At 40.6% G+C, this 21,141-nt stretch overlaps 1 protein-coding gene across 1 annotated transcript in view; it reads left to right on the top strand.

The window, feature by feature from the left end:
• NBAS (NBAS subunit of NRZ tethering complex) overlaps nucleotides 1-21,141 on the top strand; it is a 3,380,746-nt gene that overhangs the window by 2,294,948 nt on the left and 1,064,657 nt on the right. Inside the window, exon 44 of the mRNA XM_044064792.1 lies at nucleotides 11,275-11,609. Coding sequence (XP_043920727.1) covers nucleotides 11,275-11,609 — 335 coding nt within the window. The remainder of the gene's footprint in view (nucleotides 1-11,274; nucleotides 11,610-21,141) is intronic.

Below are 21,141 nucleotides of genomic sequence, written 5' to 3'. Positions count from 1 at the left end.
ATAAGGATTCCAGAGCTTTGGAGAGATGGGGCAAAAAAGTGTATACTTCTGCTACTTTATCGATTAGGGCTTTAAATTGCCAATTTCATATGCTAAAATATCAGCAGTTTCTACTGTCTGTTATGAAACAAAAGTTAGGTACCATTTCTGCATGTGCAGATAATAAGGAAGTACATGATTTGATGCATGCTACTGAACAAGTGGGGAAGCATGGTTTACACTGTGGTTTTGATGCCTTGGAGGCTTCTTGCAGGGTGGCTGCCTCTGGTACAGTCATTAGAAGACATGCTTGGTTAAAGGAACAAAACTTACCTGATCAAGTGAAAGCAAAATTACTGGATGCTCCTGTTCAGCATAATGTTTTGTTTGGGCCTAAGGCTGAAGAGGTAATAAAGGCAATGGAGGATAAGGCAAAATCCATGCAAACGGTTAAGGATTTCTTACAAGTTCAGCCCCCCAGATTTAGCAGAAATTGGCCAACAAAAAATTGGTCTTTTCCCAGCTCTGACAGGTCTCAGAGGGGTAGATATAGGCGCACCAGAGGGAAGCCTCAAACACAGACCTCTTACAGACCTAGACAATGGAGTGCTTCCACATCCAGGGGTGGAGAGGGCAGACCTCAAACTTATAGAAAACAGGCTCAATGACTCCCCCTGCATGGCTGCAGGAACTTCTTTCCTGGATGCCCCTCTGGGAGGAAAACTCTCTCTTTTTCAACAAAATTGGACTTACATAACCCAAGACAAGTGGGTTCTGGATGTAGTTTCAAGAAGTTACAAATTCCACTTTCATACCTTGCCAAGGCCAAACGGATGGCCAGACCTACCAAAACACCAATGGTCCGAGGCATTAAACCAGGTGGGATCCCTCATGGCTATGAGGGCCATAGAACTGGTTCCACAATCAGAGATGGGGCAAGGCTTTTACTCAAGGCTCTTTCTAGTTCCCAGAAAGCAAAACTCATGGAGACCCATCCTGGATCTGTCAGTCTTAAATACTTTCCTGGAGATACCAAAGTTCAAATTGCTTACTCTGCAGCAGCTCCTGCCAATGTTGAGCAAAAATGCATGGATGGTGACATTGGATTTAAAGGAGGCTTACCTACACATCCCTATCAGACAGGAGTGCAGAAAATACCTCCAGTTCAAGGCCGGCTCGAAACATTACCAATTCTCTGTGCTGCCCTTTGGCTTGTCTACTGCGCCCAGAGTCTTCACCAAGTGCCTGGCAGCAGTAGCAGCTTACTGCAGACTCAAGGGTATTCAAATTTACCCTTATCTGGACGACTGCCTTATTCAAGCAGACAGCAAGGATGTTTTACTCCAACACCTGGAATTTGTTCAAAATCTTCTCAAGTATCTGAGATTCACTGTGAACATAAAAAAGTCAAATTTGACCCCCACACAACAGATAACTTTTCTGGGTGCTCTTTTAAACACAACAACTCAGATGGCATTCCTGACATCCGAAAAACAACTACATCTGGCTACCACTTTCAAAACCTTGGCTTCTATAACTCAGCTTACTGCAAGGAAATTCCTGCAGGCTTTGGGTTACATGGCCTCCTGCAGGACCTAGACAATGGAAGCACTCCATTGTCTAGGTCTTCTCAAACCAAATGCAAGACTATATATGAGAAAAATACAATGGTACCTAAAAAGTGTATGGTCCCAGCATTGCCACAGTCTAGACACACAGATTGCTGTCTTGCCTTGCCTATAAAAGGAATTCCATTGGTGGACCATGGCATGTCTTCACAACAAAGGGAAAGCCTTCAGTCTACCTCCAGCCAGCCAAGTGTTAACCACGGACCCCTCGGATTACGCACGGGGAGCCCACTTGCAGGGAAAGGGTCTGCAAGGTTTTTGGACAGAGGATCAGAAGCACTTACATATCAATTTAAAAGAGATGTTAGCTGTTCAGAATGCCCTCTTGGCTTTCAGGGATCTTCTACAACCAGGACAACTGCTGATACGAACAGACAACACCACAGTTATATGGATTGCGCATGGAATTAGATTTTGTTACACTCATCATGGAAAGCAAATCCCAGGAAAAATTAGGACTCACTCTACCAGAGCTGCTGCTACTTCAGCTGCCTTTCTCAGGGGAGTACCTACCAAAGATATTTTGGAAGCTGCAACTTGGAGTTCAGTGCATACTTTCTCTAAGCACTACAATCTACCTCTTTACTCTAAGTCTAGGGCAGGCTTTGCTTCTGCAGTCTTGCAGGACCTTCTAGCCGCGCCTTCTTCTCTATAACCACCACCCCTTATCTCAACTTTGGGATTCAACCCTACAGTGATGACTGCAACAGTGAAACACGATGAACATAGTACAGTTGTGTACACTTACCATAAATGTAGATGTTCGAGTATCTTCACTGTTGCAGTCTGGGTTACCCTCCCTCCTGTCCCCTCTTATACTTTCACTAGTCTGCTTACCTACTTGACCTTTCTTCTGAGGTGTATTTGCTACAGGCTATGGGGTTTGTGGTATGTTATTTTTTGATTTTTACTATTGGCTTTCATTTTTAGGCACCTGACATCTGGGGCAAGAAAAACTGGAGAACATGGCGTTGGCTGGCAGCTTTGTACTCCTGGCGCTCTGACGTCAGGGAGCATGACTGAACAGCCGATGCCAGACCCAGACTTTGGGATTCTGGCCGACCGAGGACTGCCTGCCAGCAGGAAGAACCCTACAGTGATGACTGCAACAGTGAAGACACTCGAACATCTACATTTATGGTAAGTGCACACAACTGTACTTTTCCCATGTAGTCATCCAGGCTTCACTTAAATAAGGTCATAGGGGGCTCTATTTGATGTGAATTGGTAGCCTATTCCAGAGGAGTGGCACCCTTTGAGAGACACAGCTGTTTCTCCAGCAAGTCCTATTTATGTTGCAGACCATGTTTAGGTCCCTGGAGTAGGTGACCCTTGTCCCATTTGAGTTACTGATGTGCAGCATTTCCATTAGGTTTGGATCTGAGATTGCCCTGTAGGCCACGCACAAGTCTAATCTAAGCAGTCTGTCTGCTACTGAGTACAGTGACAGTGACTTCAGTCTGTCAGTGTATGACATGCTGGAGACCTTTGAGCAGAAGAATTTGAGTTAGTCTCTTGCATATACATTACCTTCTGCAGCATTTTATAGTGAAAGGGTACTTAAAAAGTAGACCATTATATATGCCTAAAGTTATTTCTGCTGTTTCCCTCTTAACTAGTCTATTCAGATTTCAGTCTTCTATTCATGCTGTCAGAATAGACGCAGGGTACACAGGGTTTATTATTTGAGAAACAGCACCTTAGTATGTTCCAGAAAAGTTACACCTGGTTTACAAGAAATGAACTGTTTATATAGGTATTCTGCTAATTGACAAATACTTGTTAAAGCAAACTTCTGTCCATTCCTGTAGTCTGTTGCTCCAAAACACATCCCTGCCCCCCTCAACTCTTCAGTTAAAGAAGAGAATAGGAAAAGAACTGTAGCAAGCTGATTGCTACAGCTTACCACACAATAAGCGCTGAAGTGCCTTTCTGTACCCACATTTCAGAAGTGGTGGTACCGAAGAGAATGCAGGAACTGCACTTCCCTATTGCACCCCCTAATGTCTTACACCTTGGGCAGCTGCCCCTTCCCCGACCCTTGCTACACTTCTGAACTCAGAATCTCAACTTCTAATAAATAAAAAATCTGACAGGTTTAGCAAAGTTCCAGACATGCACAAATTAATTTATAAACATTTTCAAACCTTGCAGTGCTTTCTGTAAAATCTGGAAAGCTCACCAAGTTACTTCCATTTTTTAATGCTTTGACTAGTGATAATGATAGTAGGGCTATGGAGAGGTACAGAAAGAAGGAGAACACCTCAGGTACCCTTTCTTTCTGAAACATAAACTATTACACATGTATGGTCAGATATCTTTTGTCTATTATTGAAGACCTGAATAAACTCCTGACTGACACATGTGAGTCAGATAATAAAACTGCCTTATCATCTTTGCTCAGTTTCACAACCCATTTGCTAGGTGTTCTATCAAATCCAGTTGTGATGCTTCTGATGCATCTTCCAGAGCTGTAGCGTCAGAGTCTGTCTTAAGGACGTACTCCTGATTTCGACTACCTTCTTTACCTTAAGGTGTCAAATCTAAATTATTGGATGTTCCTCTAGATAGGGAAACATCCTTTGGACCTGCTGCTGAAATTTTTAAAAGCCTTTAGTGGAGAGGCAAAATCTTATAGCAGTTTAAACAGATTTTTCAGTCTCCTATAAAATAGCTGCAGAGAAATCATCATTCCTGTGTTGGATCTTTTTTTTTTGTGAAAAGAACAAAAACAGTAGCAGAAGGGTAAAATACTTGTCAAAAAAACTCAGGAGAAACCAGCCAAGCTTCAAAGGACTAAATGATTCTTTCCCAGAAAAATATGACAACTTGTGACTGTTTGCCTCATTTGACAAACTTGCTCATTCCCTCCCTGTATGGAGATTGATGACTTTAGACCAATGAGTCATCAGCAACATAGAGAAATGTTGCAGACTAACTTGGCATTTTCCTCCAACCTATTTGGGTGTTCCACGTGTGTCTCCACTACCTACTTTTACCATTCTGAAATAAGTGCACCATCAGAAAAGTGTAGAACCAGTTCCTATCCATCAACAGAAAAACAATGTTTTACTCAAGACTGTCAGTTCTGAGACTGGAGGGCAGTTGGGAGGCCTATTCTGGATCTACCAGTCTTCAACACTTTTCTAAGGGCTTCATAGTTCAAGGTGCATATCTACATATTCTCATTTACTGAGAGAAAAGACAGTTATTGAAATGTTCCTTACAGGTTCACTTTCATTTTCTGCTTTGCCCTTTAGTATTTGTACAGCTCCAAAGGTATTCACCAAATGTCATAGCCTTCTGTAGGTTCCAGAGTATTCATATCTAGTCCTGTATAGACAGTTTTCTTCCCCAGGCTTCTTCAAAAGAGAATCTTATCCTTGCTCTCAAGTTCACCATGGACCTTTATCTTTGCCTTAGCTTCAAAATGAACTTGAAAAAGTCTGTCTTCCATCTTAAGACTTGATCTTCCTTGGTTGCCATTTCAACTGTCTCCATGGTGGCATTTCTTCCTCAGGACAAGATGCGGTTTCTGATTTCATAACTCCAGTCACTGTTTCCACTAGATCTTACATGAGCAAGAGAGAGATTTTGAGAGCCCTGGGGTGTATGGCTTCATCTATACAATTGATAACTATTGCCAGCTTCGCACATGAGGAAGGTTCACTGATACCTAAAGCCTATTTGGGCATAGCACTGATAACCTTTGAACTTCCTAAATACTCTCTTTCCCTTCACAAGTAAAGAATTTTTCTGGTAGATCAGCCAGGTGCCACTCAATCCAGGAGTGCCTTTTCTTATTCCTCCTCCCTGCCAGGAAGTTTCCACATATGCATCAGATTTGGCACGCAAAGCACGTTCAATGAACATAAAGGTCCAGGTGTTTCATCAGAACGTGACCGAAAATTCCATATAAATGTCAAAGAAATAAAAGTCCTGATTCTGACTCTTCAGTTTCTGCAAAGGCACCCAGACAATACTGCCGTAATGCTGTATATCAACAGACGAGGAGGGACTAAACCCTATTATCTCTGCAGACTTGAAGTGACAGCCTGGGAAAAACTGTTCAAAACAATCACTTTCTTTAGGCCGTGTACATACCCCAGAGATGAATACTCTGGCTCATTACCTGAACAGATCCAAGGCAGACCTTCACTAATGGATGTTAAACAGAGAAGTCTTTCTTCACGCCTATCAGTTGTAAATCTGCAAAGAGATATCTTTGCCTCATCTCTATGCAAACAGCTCAAACTGTTTTGCTTCAGAGGTTCATGCCTAGAAACTTGGAAAATGGCTGCATTGTCATGCTTATGGAAAGGGTGCTCCTTAGGACCAACCTGTCTTTTATATGTAAGGTTGTCAGTGAACTTTTTATAAACCAATTAGTAAAGTTGCCTACCTTCTTTCTCTTGTCAAAAGTAAAGCTATCAGGAATACTGACCACCTTTTTGCTATCTTTCAGGATAAGAGGTTGGTTGGCCTTGCCTCAAATCAAGCCATCTCTGGATGGATTTCATTAGCCATTTTCTTTTGTTATTCCTTCCACAGGTGCAACTAGCTATTCTTGTACCTGGTGCCATACCGTAATGTGGTGACTCCCTTAACATTAAGTTGAGGCATAAAAAAACTCCTCTCCTCAGACTTAAGGAGCAAACAATGCACTTCTCTCCTTTTGGACTTTAGCAAACTACTGTTTGGTAGTTATGGCTATTGTTTATAGCAGTCATCTGCTACAATGTATGCTACACATGGAGTGCTACAGCACTTCACTTCTGACTATTCCCTGATCTGTCATCCCCTTCCCTTTAACATTAAGTTGAGGAGCCAAAAGAAAATCCTCTCCTTTAACTTGAGTATCAAAAAATGCTGTTATCTCCTTTTAAACTGCAGCAAACTGCATTTATAGCAAGCAAATGTTACAATTTATGCCACACACTGAGCACTACAGCTCAGAAATGCACTGAAGACATGGAGGGTTACAGTGCTTCAGCTCTGACTGCAAATGCAGTGTGAGCATTCATTGCTGGCATTGCACTAAAGACTGCCCCGCTCATCCCACCTGAGCTGTGCCTCTTATTCCCTCCATGGGAAACCCCCTTCCAGGTCAGGTTAAAGCTCATTCCACCAGAGCAGTAGCATCTTCAGTTGCCTTTTTCAAGTGTCTGGACACAAGATCCATTTTAGAAGCAGTTACTTGGACTTTCATTCACACTTTCACTAGGTATTATAAAATTGCTTATTTCTCCAGATCCAGGATTTGTTTCACAAGATCTGTCATACAAGGAGTTCTGGATTTCAGTTCCACTACTTTTTCCCTCATTCCAGACACTCTAAAAAGCTTTGATAATCTTCCCATGCGTAATGAATACTGCAGTAGTGATCAGTGAAGTACATAGTACAGTTGTGTAGAAGTAGATCAGTGATGCAGTATGAACACCGTCCCTTCATTCAGCCTTCTCTTCTATATATATTTTTTCTTTCTTATGGCCATGATGGATCCCATATGCATTTCCCCCTGTAATAGATGTTAGACAAAAACTCATTTGTTTGCCTCTATGTTCTGATATGGGGCAAGAAAATCTAGAGGAGTTTCGCACCAGTACCTCTCTTATGTACTGTCTTGCAGTCTTGTGCTTGTGGCCACGTTGGACGAATGGCACAAGAGGAAGGTACCCAAGCTTTGATATGCAGGACAAATGTATGGTATCCTTGGTAGGATACTTTCCGTATGTAGTGAATACTGCAACAGTAATCTACTTGGACATCTACTGTTATGGTACGTTCTTATGCAACAGTACTTTCATTTGTATTGTGTAGCCAAGTGGAAACTAGATACTTAACATAACAGTAGATTTTTTTTAAAAAGATTTTTGAGGAAGATTAGTGCATCATTAAGGCTGCTCTTCCTCCAACACCTGAAGGATCTGTATTTTCTTTAGCTGTAATTGTTTCCTGTGAAATGTTTTGGTTTTATTTTTGATGTATTATAATAATATTTTGCTTCATTTGGATGTTGACATTTGTCTGCTATAAATGCAGTTCCCTCTAAGGATGCTGTTTGATTTAGAGAACATAAGCAGGATTATGGTAGCACAAATATACAAGTCTGTGGTGCACTTATATAACCACTTTCTGAGGTATTCTTAAGACTGCTGTCATTCCACATAAGGAAGAATGGCACAAGTGATGTAACTCTGACCATACAAAGGTGGGACAGAAACTGGATGAGCCCAGTTATTGATCTACTATTACAGTAATCTGTCCTCAAATATCTTTTTTATGTGAAATATTTAGCACAACTGTACTTTGCTAATGAGAGGGTGGGGCTAAATTCTGGTGCTGACTAGCCAAGCATCTCATAATCTCCTTTCCATTAGAGCCTGCCCGAGGCAAGGTTAGATTTTGATCTCTGTGTACAGGCTTGCCAGTATCACCTTTTGGGTCTGGGTGTCCATTAGGATGGAGTTCTTTCATGTTTGTCTATAGATTTGCCCTGCTTTTTTTATTCTTTCTCAGGGCTTGTTTCAAGGATTTAAAGTAAGCATGATCGTTTTCCTTCCCCTTCCTGCACTCTTCTTCTTGAGGAGGTTGTAATTTGTCTTGTACAGGGCCCTTCTTTCAGTGTCCTCAGTGAGTGTTTCACTGCCTTGAATCTCTTGATTCACCTGTGAGATGGGGGTCAATTCCCTCCTTCTGATGGTATGAGTTAGTGAAAGATCAGTGGTTTATCACCTCACCTCATAAAGTTTGGGAGTGTCAGTTGCCTGCCTTATGTTCATGGTTTGTTTGTCTGTGTGTGTTCTGTCCTCACATAGAGCTACATCATTTTGCTCCTTTTAGAAGGGTTGCCTCCAGTGATTTATTTTTTTTTTTGGTCATTGCAATCTTTTGTCAGTGTTATCTATTTCCTGTATAGCTTTCTTGTCAGTGATCATAAAGTTAAGCTTTCTGGGCAGGTATTCCAAGCTTTTAGCTTTCTTGGTAGTCCTAGTGTTTTCTTCTTACTCCTCGTACCTTTGTTGTATTACTGCATAGGATTATACAGTCCTTTGGGTGTATCAAGTAGGGTAACAGGAGTTTGCTATAAACTTACATTCTTGCTGTGTCATTTAACCTGTAAACAGGATCCACCTTATAGTGTTCTAGATGTTCCATCCACTCTCCCTCTGTGGGTGGTAAAGTAAGTGTATAGCAGTGTATCACTTAGTAGCAATGGGATACAGAGAGCCATTGTTTCTTGAGCAGCAGGAACAGGAAGATGCTCACTGATGGACAGCAGCTGAATTGAAGGGTTTGGTGGATGAGATATTATATTATAAAGTGTATCGTCCTTAGTGCATCTGTTCCTGAATGTGGAAACGACCCAACAGTATGCTGAATTCTAAATTTTAACTAGTATCCATGTTTAGGCTCAATGAAGAAGACTACGTTTCTTCAAACAATTGATGCAGTAAACTTTATCTGTTATTTGTTATGAATATCATGGCTGATTGTTCTTTCTTTGTGACATAGCCGAGAGGCTGCTAGTCATTTCTCAGTTTTTCCATGAAAAGGAGGTATTCTTAATTACCAGTGATGTTTTTTCTGGCAACTAAGTAAAGATACTTGTTGGTTCCCCCTTATGAAGTCAATTAACTCACTAAATGAAAATTGTTGAGGTTAATGTTTTCACATGGTGATTAATAAGAAAGCCCCAAATGTAGCTCCAGACTTCTGCTGAATTTTCAGAAGAAGTAAGAAATGAAGGATAGACTTCAATCAAGCTCACAAAGAAGTGTGTGTGTGTCTCAGAAGTGGCCCCTGTGGTCTTTGCAGCTGTTGAGCTCATCCCTGACTAGAAGAAGCTTTACCTAATACTTATCTTACTTATTTGATAGGCAGTGAAGAGTCTGGAATAAGTCACCCCCCCCCCACTACTATCCTGGCTGGTGCATTCCAGAGAGAAGGTGTCACCCATGCCTTGGTCAGTTGTACAGAGCTTGCTGCTACCAGGCCTGATTCCAGACCACCATACCTTATTCTGCCAAGATGTAGAACAGATATTTAAAGTCTGAAGGACCTTAGGTTGTGCTACTGACTTTTTTAAGTTACTTTGTCTTCTTTGAATATCAGTTTATCCACTTTTGACTTCTCGTGTTGACGTGAAACTTTCTTTAAAGGGGATTTTCATTTGAAGACGTCAGGGCATTATATGTCTTGCCTCTGGCTTGATTTTTTTTTAAACATTTCTATTAAATAATCACATTTTAAACTGCAAGTTCACGTACATTAAACAGAAAAAAAACATAAGTTATTGTCCTGCATTATACGCGTACGTTTTCTTAATCACAGTATTCATTCACCCCAGCATTATGTAACTTACTCATTTCTTGGATTCCCTTAAACCTCACTTCTCCTCCTCCTCCTGATCATTATTCTGAATATAATGTTTCCAGAAATTCATTCTATTTCTGTGAATTTTGTCCTTCCCTGTTTAATCTCCTTTTCAGTATTAAAAAATTCCATTATGTTTAGTATAGAGTTTGACGTTCCTTTTGTAGTCATTGCTTTTTTTGGCACCCAATAGCATTAAACTTAGTACTTTCTGGGTCTAGGCAGTTTGGAGCCTGTATCCCTGCTCAAAAAAAATCCTTAGTTGGCTGCATTTTTCCACAAACATTTCTGTCAAAGTACTTTGTATGTTTTTTAAAGACATGTCAGCTTGTTACATTCCCCAAAAAACCTGTCTGTCTCTTCCCCATCATATTTCTAGCATTTGTTATCTAGCCAAGGAAAAAAATCCTCTGAATTCTGCTTGGTGTATAAAATACATACTGAAACATTTCCACGTAAAAATCATATACCTTCTAGACTTTGTTGCATAAGTAGGAGCCCTACCAATTTTCTTCCTGTTTTCCTTTGTAAATTGCCTTTTCCCAATCATTTCTAACCTCATTTGATTGAATCTTATAGTTATCTTGCAATATTTTATAGGGCCTACAGGTTATCTTTGTACAATGGATATTATACAATTGGAACATGTGAATTATAGCACAACCACAGAAAAGATTTTCACAAAAGTAGATCGTAGTGATAAATAATTGCACAAAACCAGAGAAAATTATGAATTATGCCTTCTCTTTCCTAACATTTCAAAACATGAGAACATGAAATAAATACTAGCTTTGCTTCCTGGAGTTCTGCATAGAAACTGATGAATGGAAAGTTAAATCTGAACATGAAATGATATAGGGTAACACAGACTGAAATTTTTGATAGGAGTCATGTGATTAAATGGTATAGTCCCACCTGCAATAAAGTAAAGCTGATATTAACTCTTCAGAGCTGTGGCAACATGAAACGTTCAAACTCAGATTTATTGAAGTACTTGTTGCAGAAGTACTTTACAAAATCAGATTACTAACATCATTTCACTCTGTTCTGTTAATGAGAGTAAGCATGCCAAGATGAGCAGAAAGGTAAATTATGCAAAGTGTGAGTAATTTAATTAAAAGTCCAAATAAATATATTAATTCATAAGTTAATTGTGGTGTAATAGTATGAGCTGTACAGGAAAGGCTGCTGTATAGAAGACTGACCAAATCATTATTTTTCTGCTACTGTTGTCTTTGTTTTAACCATTGAAAAAAAGTGCTTACCAATAACTTTTTTTCTGTTTTACTAGGTCTAAATTATAAAAAATTAACAGATGAGGAATCAAACCCTTTGGAAGTGTTGGAACCCGTTCTTACCAGTCAGAATGTTTTATCCATTTCCAAACTGGCACCCAAAATACCAAAGAAAGGTGGAAATATGTTGACTTCTAGTTCCGTGCATGCAGTATGGCTGCAGAAACTCTTTTGGAATGGAGATCCCCAGCTCATTACAGAAAAACCTAACACTGAATCTCAGTGGTTACATGTGTATGATATTTGTGCGAAATACTTTGACAGGCTGGTCCCAGCAGATCTCATTGGATTTATTGATAATATCTCTTTCTCTCTGAAAGCAGCTAGCATGGTAAGATGTTATTTTGTATCTGTTAATTTACTTATGAAAAATAAACCTTAAGTTTGGTATTTTCATTGTTACAAAAAGCTGTCAACTTTGTCTTAAACAGTATTTGTAGTGCATGGAGCATCAGGGTTATGCTATAAGAATGGAAAAAAGGCGTACTTGTTAAGCACTTTCCTAGCATGAAACCTGATCTTAACAGAGCTTAAGTGTGCAAGATCTTGTTATGAAGTCCATAAGTACATTAACAGACAATACCAGCCAGCAAATAACAGCAGAATAAGGTAAAACTGCTTTCAAAAGCTGTTAGAACTTCACTTTGCCATACTTAAAAATAGTGTGGTAGAACAAACTGTCTAACCACTGGATGATTGAATATATTTACCATTTCTTACTAGCTTTTCAGTCTGTGAAGTGCCATTTCTTACTAGCTTTTCAGTCTGTGAAGTGTTTCCCATAGTCTTTCCAAATCATCTTTTCATTGTTTCAATTTCCCCATAGTGCTTACAGATCATTTTGCTAATTAAGTTCTTTCCGTTTGTATCATTTTATTTATTTAGGTGAGGGGACTTGTGTATTTACAGCAATGTCTTTTGTCATAGGATAGAACATTTTTCCTGTTTGCCATTGCACTGTATTATTCAGTGTTTTTTCCTGTTTGCCATTGCACTGTATTATTCAGTGTTTTTTCCTGTTTGCCATTGCACTGTATTATTCAGTGTTTTTTCCTGTTTTCCATTGCACTGTATTATTCAGTGTTATTTTCCTGTTTGCCATTGCACTGTATTATTCAGTGTTTTTTTCCTGTTTGCCATTGCACTGTATTATTCAGTGTGGCCAAATTCTTGCCAGAGAAATGGGAGCCCTGAACAGAACTCCAAAGACCATTGTTTAATTAGTGGGACAGGATGCTGGAAGGGCCATGTGGAAGGGATGGGAAGGAGTGGCTGATGTTTGTTCCTCCTGGCAGGAAGGATGCAGCTAGGTTTCAGTGCCCAAATGCCACCTCTTTGTTAACAGATGCTGGCCCATGCCCTAACAAAAAAAGCAGGACTACAGCCTGCTAAGTGATGGATTTAGGTCAGAGGTATGCAAACATGCAACTTTGTCCTTGCAGTGTAAGCTGTGCAGTAGCAGCATACTCTCTGGTTGCCAGAAAACTAAGCCAGCTGCAGATGACTGTTCACCAGGATTTCTTTTCTCATCCATCAGTAATGATTGAGAAATTACACAACTTCATAACACAGACTGTCTATGGAAAGGAATACCCCCCCCCCACACACCTTTGGATAATGTTAAATGCTAAAATGTCTGGACGGGGCAGGAGGAGGAAGGATAGGAAGGGTTAATAAGGAGTCTTATGCATTATGTTGAACAAAATCAAGCGATGAGTATGCAATATCAAGTAATATAAATAAGCAAATACGTATTGTCATGCTATGAGGAGAAATCCTACAGCATCACTGATCACCAGCTGTTTTACTTCTCTGTGTGCGTTTATATCAGTTCAGATTTTCCCAGCACTACCACAGACCTAGGTTAAACATTTTGATGGTCTCATGCAGCATGCTTCTGGTGTCTGTATAATGCTGTTTGTTTCGAGCCATAATCTCATTCTGTTCCATCCTTCTTTACCACATGATAATGCTTGGGTGAAAAGTTTCTTGCATGTTCATCGTAAAGATCATTCCTATATAACATTCTAAATAGTAGGATTTGAGCATAGGAAGATACCTGTCTTCCGGATAAATTCTACAGAAGTGTGGTTAACCTCTTTCAGGTGCTAGGTTACTCTACACCATGTAAATATCCACTGGAAATTTGGCTGTGAAGGGGATATTAACTTGTGAAGTCCTCATTTTCTTTTGTTTGCCAAGAGATTGCAGTCAGTTCTGTTACACAAGCCTGTCACACTTCCAACTACAGATTTCAGAGCATCCAGGCAGGAAGTATTCTTTTTAGCATTTTCATTTTTCTGTGTACTGATTATGCTACCTGTTGTATTTTTTTTTAAATTTGGTGATTTTGTTGTCACTTAACATGACAACCCTGGAAAAGGTCGTAAGCAGATTTACCTATAGGAGATATAGTCCTGTTTTTAAAATTGTAAGCCACATAGACAAACAAAAATAGACACCCAGCCAAGCAAGAGTCTTCACTGTGTAATATCTTAAACCCCCTGTAGTGAAAACCCATAGGATATACGCTAATGACCTGTAGACAAACTGGCTGTAGCTGCAGAACTTTGCTAATGGAGAGAAAAACAGTTAAGAGTTTTACAGATGCATGAAGTACTTCTTCCTAAATGCCAGGACACTATTATTTTACATATTTTTCATTTTTTAGTCTGTTTTTTCAGAAAAAGAAAACTTTCCCCCCTTGTCTGAAGCGCAAACCAAGAGGATTAGTCTACACATCCACTTGTACACCAGGGAAAACTACCTTAATTTTATAACAATTTGATCAGTACACTTTCATCTCCTCCTCTCAGCAGTCTAAGGTCACAACACTGTACTACTTATATCCACCCTTTATCATTGTTCCAGTATAAACCACAGCTGCATTACAGTACAAACGTACTTTCTTTCTTTAACATCACTAGCATAAACAGCAGTTAAATAAAGAGCAGTCATTGATAATCCCTCTTACATTTTAAATACCTCTGCATGCTGAACTATAATTCCATGCAGCTTACTTCATAAGTTTTGTACTGTTTGGAGTGTGATGATTATGTCCTGATATTCAGAAAAAACAAATCAGTTAAGTATCAGAGTGACGTGAGACCCGACCTTAGCAAATGTTAAGCACCCCATGCTGAAATTGCTAAGGTCAGGTCCTGTGTTTGGAGGTAAAATCTGACAGTACAGATCAATAAACGACAGTGGCAGAAAAAAATCTGGTTCTGCCTACTGTCCATGCCAATGAGGTGTCCCTTCCTCTTAAAATGAAGAAGGTTACTTGAGTAACAAGATGTGTGTTCGTTCACCTGTATTTTCTGAAGGGTAAAAATTCTGAAACCTAAATATATTTCATTATTTAGAGTCTTGAGTCCTCCATATTTCTCTTAAAACCATGAACTTTATGAGGAGCAGACAAAACAAATGAGGCAAAAATCTGGACATTCTGTGAAAATCTGGACAGTTTGCTAACATAGTAAGACGAGTGTAAACTCACTGGAAATATGTGTTACACTGCCTTTCTGATAGCTCTCATCAAGTGGCTAACTACTTTTACGGCTTTAAAAGATAGCAAAACACTTAGCGTTTTTGGGGGTTTTTTTGCTGTAGCTAATAGTACATGGAGAAGAGAAAACTCCATGCGCTATAAATAATTATGATAGGATCTCTGATCATAGCCCTAAATTTTGTGTTCTCAACGTGGCTGCCAAGATTCACCTCTCGAGCTTTGCTTGAGAGATGAATTTCTTGGCATTCATGTCTCGAACAAATAATAAACAGGTTGTAATCAGAGATTCAATCATAATCCCCTATATTACTAGGAAAAAAGAACCATATCTACAATCCCTTCATTATCCTTCTAGAAAATGATTGCATTGCAGGTGCTAGGAATTAATGCTTTATGGTCCTCCCACCAATTTAACACACTCCAAATTTCCAAGTCTTTTTAATTACTTCTTGCAGAGAAGCTGATGGAAGTAACAATTTTACAGTTCTTTCATTTATTTCATGCTTTCACATTACTGCTGGTCTTCTTCCTCATCATCTCAACCACCCAACACATATCCAAATTATCTCCAAAAAAAGAAGAAATAGATACATTTTGGAGAAGTATCTATGAAGATCCTGTGGAACATAACAAAGATGCTAAATGAATAGAGGAAGTAAAAGAAAGAATAAGAAGTTTAAAGGTGCAGGATATAAAATGGGATGAAGTAACAGCCAGAGAGTTTGAAACAAAGTTAAGAAAAGCCTCTAATTGGAAACCCCGGGCCCAGATGCAGTACCTAACTTCTGGCTTAAAGTATTAACATCTTTGCATGAAGATTTAGCCATGAGTAAGAACTAATTATATGCACACCCTGAACAGACACCATCCTGGCTAACAACAGGAAAAACAATGCTCCTACTTGAGTGAACCTGCAAGTTACCCTAAAAATTATAGACCAATAACTTGCCTTCCGACGATGTATAAACTGCACATGGGAATTGATGCTTACAGAGTTTATAGTCACTTAGAAGAAAACTCAATTATGGCAGTAGAAGAAAAGGGCAATAAAAGAAAGTCGCATGGAACAAAAGGATCAATTACTGTTAAATACGTCATAGTGGAGAACTGTAAAACGGGGAAGAATCTAAGTATGGCATGGATTGACTACAAAAAAGCATTTGATAGTATCCCACATTCATGGATAAAAGAGTGCTTAAAAATGTGTAAGATACACTTTACGCTAATCGACTACATTACAATGACCATGAAACAATGGCAGACTACTTTGCAATTAAGCCATGATAAAGGACAAATTATTATCCCAGGGATAAAAATTCAAAGGGGGATATTCTATCCGAGCTTTTCTGTGCATTTTTGATTTTTTTGAGGTTTGTGTGTTCTACAGCTAGGAACTGTAATAGTGTGCATTACTATAATTGTCCGTTTACGGTTAAAAGCATTCTCTAGAGTCTGCTTGCTCCTTGATCTGTTTAAAACTTTCATTTAGTGGCTACAGCTAGGAACTGTAATTTTTTCCACCCACCCTCCCTAGTGCTGTGGTGTTCTTAAACTTGGTGGCTTTGCAGTTGCCCACCCAAACTGTGTATTTGATCTGTGACACTCCTCCCAGTCTAGTGTCATTAGTTCATTCAATCTAATAGAGAACATTTGTGAAGGCCAACCCACTCAGATTCTTAACGTTGAATTAACTTCTGTTCCAGCTTTCTCCATTTCCAGTTTTACTGAAAAAAAAATTCTAAGCTTGCTTCTCCCCTTTCCTGTGGCAGGTCTTGTCCAGATACAGATTTGCTGTGTCCAGGACTGTTTGTGAGCTCCCGAGCCCCCCCCCCCCACACACACACACACACTTAACTAGGGTTAAACTATTCCTGGCACCATAAAGTCTGCTCTTCAAATTTTCCCTTGCAACTAGCCAGCTTTTTAGTTTTAGCACTCAAATCTGTTTGAGCTCAGCATTTGTTCATTGTAAGCACTAAATAAGTTACAAATTACTACAGCACTCAACTTTCCTCACTTGTTTAGAGGAAAACAGTTTTTAGTACTTCATAAATAAGCACCTATTCAGGCATGTCTCAAGGTCAGCTCCCAGTGATTTCTCCTGTCTACCTGATGAATCTGGGCATCTTGGGACAATGCAGCAATTGCCTCATGTACACAGACAACCCTCTCCTCCCACCACCCAACACTACGACCTGTGAGAGATGCACTTATATAGCCAAACTGGAAGCAAATCTCTCTTCACCCAAGACTGGACTATACAGTCAAGAGGAGAAGGTAAACACTTGGACCGCACCACACTCATCACATAGTCTTTCAAAACCTACACCACCAAAACACACACACAGAAGCACAAAACACACACCTACATTCACGGAGGCTCTCAGTAAAAATCTGCCCAAACAACCGAGACCTGCAAAGCAGAAATGCAAGCAACCTCCACCCCCCAACACAACCCAAATGACACATAGCCCACATACTCAGTGTGCCACTCAACTACAGCCCATAAGGCATAACGTACCCAGCACTCTAGTCTTAGGTGACTCTATAGTCAGGCACAGTGATGTTCCTCTCACCAGGCTAAACAAGGAAAAAGTTACTGTCAGCTGCCTGTCGGGTGCCAGGATCCGCCACATAACGCACGCACTCAGGTCACTCCACAACAAGTACAAATATGACTCTGTCATTGTCCATGTTGGTGTGAATGACTACATGAAAAGAGACATGGAGGAGCTCTCTGATCTTGTAGCCAAGGCAAGTATGACCCTAGCCCTGAGTAGCATCCTGCCATCACCCAGAATGTTACAACAGTACAAGTACAAAATGATTGACTTTAACAATTGGCTAAGCTTCTGATGTCATTCTAAGGGAATCCAGTATCTGTCTGCCTGGGATGACATGATCAACAGACCACGCTGCTTTGCCAGAGATGGCCTGCACCTGTCGCCCTTGGGATTCCGGATACTGGCAAAGGCTGTTGCCACCCCTATAGCACCTTTTTTAGGCAAAGTTCAAATGACAAATTCACCACCGTAACAGGTACAAGCAAGCAAAATCTGAGGGTAATGCTACTCAATGCTAGAAGTCTAAACCTCAAAATGCACTCACTCGAGGCACTCCTAAAAATGGAGAACATTGACATTTGTGCAGTGACAGAGACCTGGTTCAAAGCTCCAGAGAGCACCCCTGCATTACCAGAGTATAATTCATACCACACCATTCGGCCACCAAACCCGGACCAAAACACTAAAGGTGGAGGTGTGTCCATATTCATTAAGGATATCCACACCTCCAAGCTAGTTGCTCAACATAATGCATCCAAGATTATCCAAGTTCAACTAACTCTGGGCAAAACCGCAATCCAGATTGTAGCTTGCTACAGACCCCCCACCATGCCCCAAGATTCCCACTCCTCATTTCTTGATACACTGGAAAATATTAAGGTACAACCCAACACTCTAATAATGGGTGATTTCAACTACCCTACCAATAACTGGGAAAACTACTCGTGTACCAACTCTTTTGCTCAACGTTTTCTGGAAATCATCAATTCCAACGCCTTGGATCAACTTATCCACACCGCCACCAGGGGCAGCAATATCCTAGACCTGGTCATCACCAACATGGGCGACCAGTGTTCCACACCAGAGGTCAGCTCCTCGTTGGTCAGATCCAACCACAAGCTAATCACCCTAGACATCCACATCCCACTCCCACCCCCATTAGGAAAACAACTGTAAAAAATTTCTCCAAAGCCAACTTCACGCTTCTTAAGACAGAAGTAGCAAACTTCACAACACCCATGCAGATGGACAATAGAGGTATGACTGCTGAATCCTGCACAAATGCACTTTATAAGCACTTATACGAGTGCATGGATCGTGCTATCCCTAACAGAACCAAGATGCTATCCTCCAAAAAAAGGAAGCCAATCTGGTGGTCTTCTGCTATAAATAAACTCTACAACAGAAGAAAGAAACTGTTGCAAAAAAGAGTAAAATCCCATGATTGGTGGAGCTCTCTGGTCAGCCTCAGTAAGAAGCTGAGATCTCTCATAAAAACATCCAAAGCTAGTTATGAAAACAAAATCCCCACTGATTCTAAAGGCAACCACAAAGCATTCTATAACTATGTCAAGACTCTCAATGGCAACACTCAGATCTGCTCTGAGTTACAGCACAATGACACTAAATATACAGAACCAACTCATACTGCCAACATCCTGGCAGATAGGTTCAGTGCTAACTTTACCCCCCTCTCACCCCCTAAAGGGCCCATCTTTATACCGGAAGAATGCAAAGTTCCTGTAATCACGGCTGCACAGGTAAAAATCTCACTCTCCAAAGCCAAGAACACAGCATCCGTGGGACCTGACAACATCCCAGGCTGCCTTCTACATGGACTACAGAATGAACTGGCACCCCACCTAAGTACCATGTTCAGTCATAGCCTCACCTCAGGCTTTGTGCCCATTGAATGGCGCACCGCGACGGTTATCCCACTCCACAAAGGGGGATAACCATTACGGTGCACCAGTCAATGACGCACTGTGACAGTTATCCCACTCCACAAGGGGGGGGGGCACAACACACCCCAGGAACTACCACCCTATTAGCCTGACAAGCCTGGTCTGCAAGGCCATGGAATGTATCATCATAGAACTCATAAACAAAGACATTGGAGATCTACAAACTCTGGACCCCCCAGAGTTTGGGTTTGTAAAAGGCAGATCATGTCTCCTAAACCTGATAGACTTCTTTGAAGTAGTCACCAAAGCCATAGATGGGGTAAGGTGGTTCACACAGCCTATCTAGATCTCACTAAGGCATTCAACACCATCCCCCACTCTGGAATTATAGATAAACTCACTAAACTAGGTATAAATCCCTGTCACAAGATGGGTTGCCAACTGAACCCACACTGTGAAAGTAGCAGACTCCAAATCAGACTTCAGACCAGTGACAAGTGGAGTACCACAGCGTTCAGTCCTGGGTCCTCTCCTGTTTGGTATCTACTTCTCTGAAGTACAGGCTAACACAGAAGGTCTTTGGCTAACTAAATTCACAGATGACTGCAAACTAGGAGCCATAATCGAAACTCCTAACGATGTGGATATCCTACAAAAGGGCCTCACTGAGACAGATGCCTGGTGTCAAAGCCATGGTCTCAAGCTCAATGCCAAAAAGTGCATTGTCATCCCCTTTGGTAAAAACTCTGTACCCATGAACTACCACATAGGCGGTAGTCTACTTAACAACGAAAGTGTCATGAGACCTTGGGACACAGGTGGACAGTAGTCTCTCCTTCGATAATCACATCACTACAGTGGTCAGGAAATCCTTCTATGTGGCACACCTCATCACAAAAGGTTTCTCATCTAGAAAAAAAAGAGGTCATTGTTCTCCTCTACTAATCACTCATTAGACCCATTATAGACTGCAACGCCCCTTTTGGTATGTACCTTACAAGACATCTACAACAACTGAAAAGGCCACAAAAATACCTCACAAAGAGGATTACTGGCCTCAAAGAGATGCCTTACGCAGACCGACTCAAAAAACTCCAGCTTTACTCTGTCGCATGTCGCCTACTCAGAGGCGATCTCTGCCTAACATACAAAGCTTTGTCAAACCCATAGCTGCTGGACATGCTTCACTTAAAGAAATCCCAATCCCTCCGAGCTACACGCTCTAGGGACCTAAACCTTGTCATCACAATAAACAGAACATGCTGGAGGGATAGATTGCTGTCCCCGAGACTTCCCATACTCTGGAACAGACTACCTATCTATGTCAAACAGAGCTCCTCATTAGCACTCTTCAAGAAAAATCTTGATGATTGGATGGGTAATAGGAAATTCACCCCGGGGATCACTTCTGCGGTTCTGCTTGACAGGGGCACAGGAAAATAATTTTCTTGGGTGGTGAAAGCCAGGGTACATTTTTGGCTGGGCTTGTGTAAGGCCCTAGGACCAATAGCCTAGTGCCTACCTATGAACCAGGGTGAGACTTTGTCACCGCTGCTATTCTGCCTTGCCCTTAATCCATTAAGCTGTTTACTTAACAGCTTAGGCCATGGCTATAATTTGGCGCCTGTAAAACAACAAAGTGTAAAGATTTTTCATCTTCTCTCTGTCGATGATTTAAAACTGTATAGCTCATTAGATGAGGAACTGAAAGCACAACTGCAGGTTGTCAAAACTTTTTCAGATGATACAAGAATTTCATTTGGTTATGATAAATGTGCAAAAGTAACCTTTAAATCAGGAAAACTGCAGTACCAGGAAAACATCAGTTTGGGACAAGAATGTGATATAAAATAACTTGAGCAAGAGAGAGTATGTAAATATTTG

Source organism: Protopterus annectens, chromosome 1.part0 (assembly GCF_019279795.1).
Source record: "Protopterus annectens isolate FY-2018-M chromosome 1.part0, PAN1.0, whole genome shotgun sequence".
Taxonomy (NCBI): Eukaryota; Metazoa; Chordata; order Ceratodontiformes; family Protopteridae; genus Protopterus; species Protopterus annectens.
This window is presented reverse-complemented; position numbering and strand designations above follow the sequence as displayed.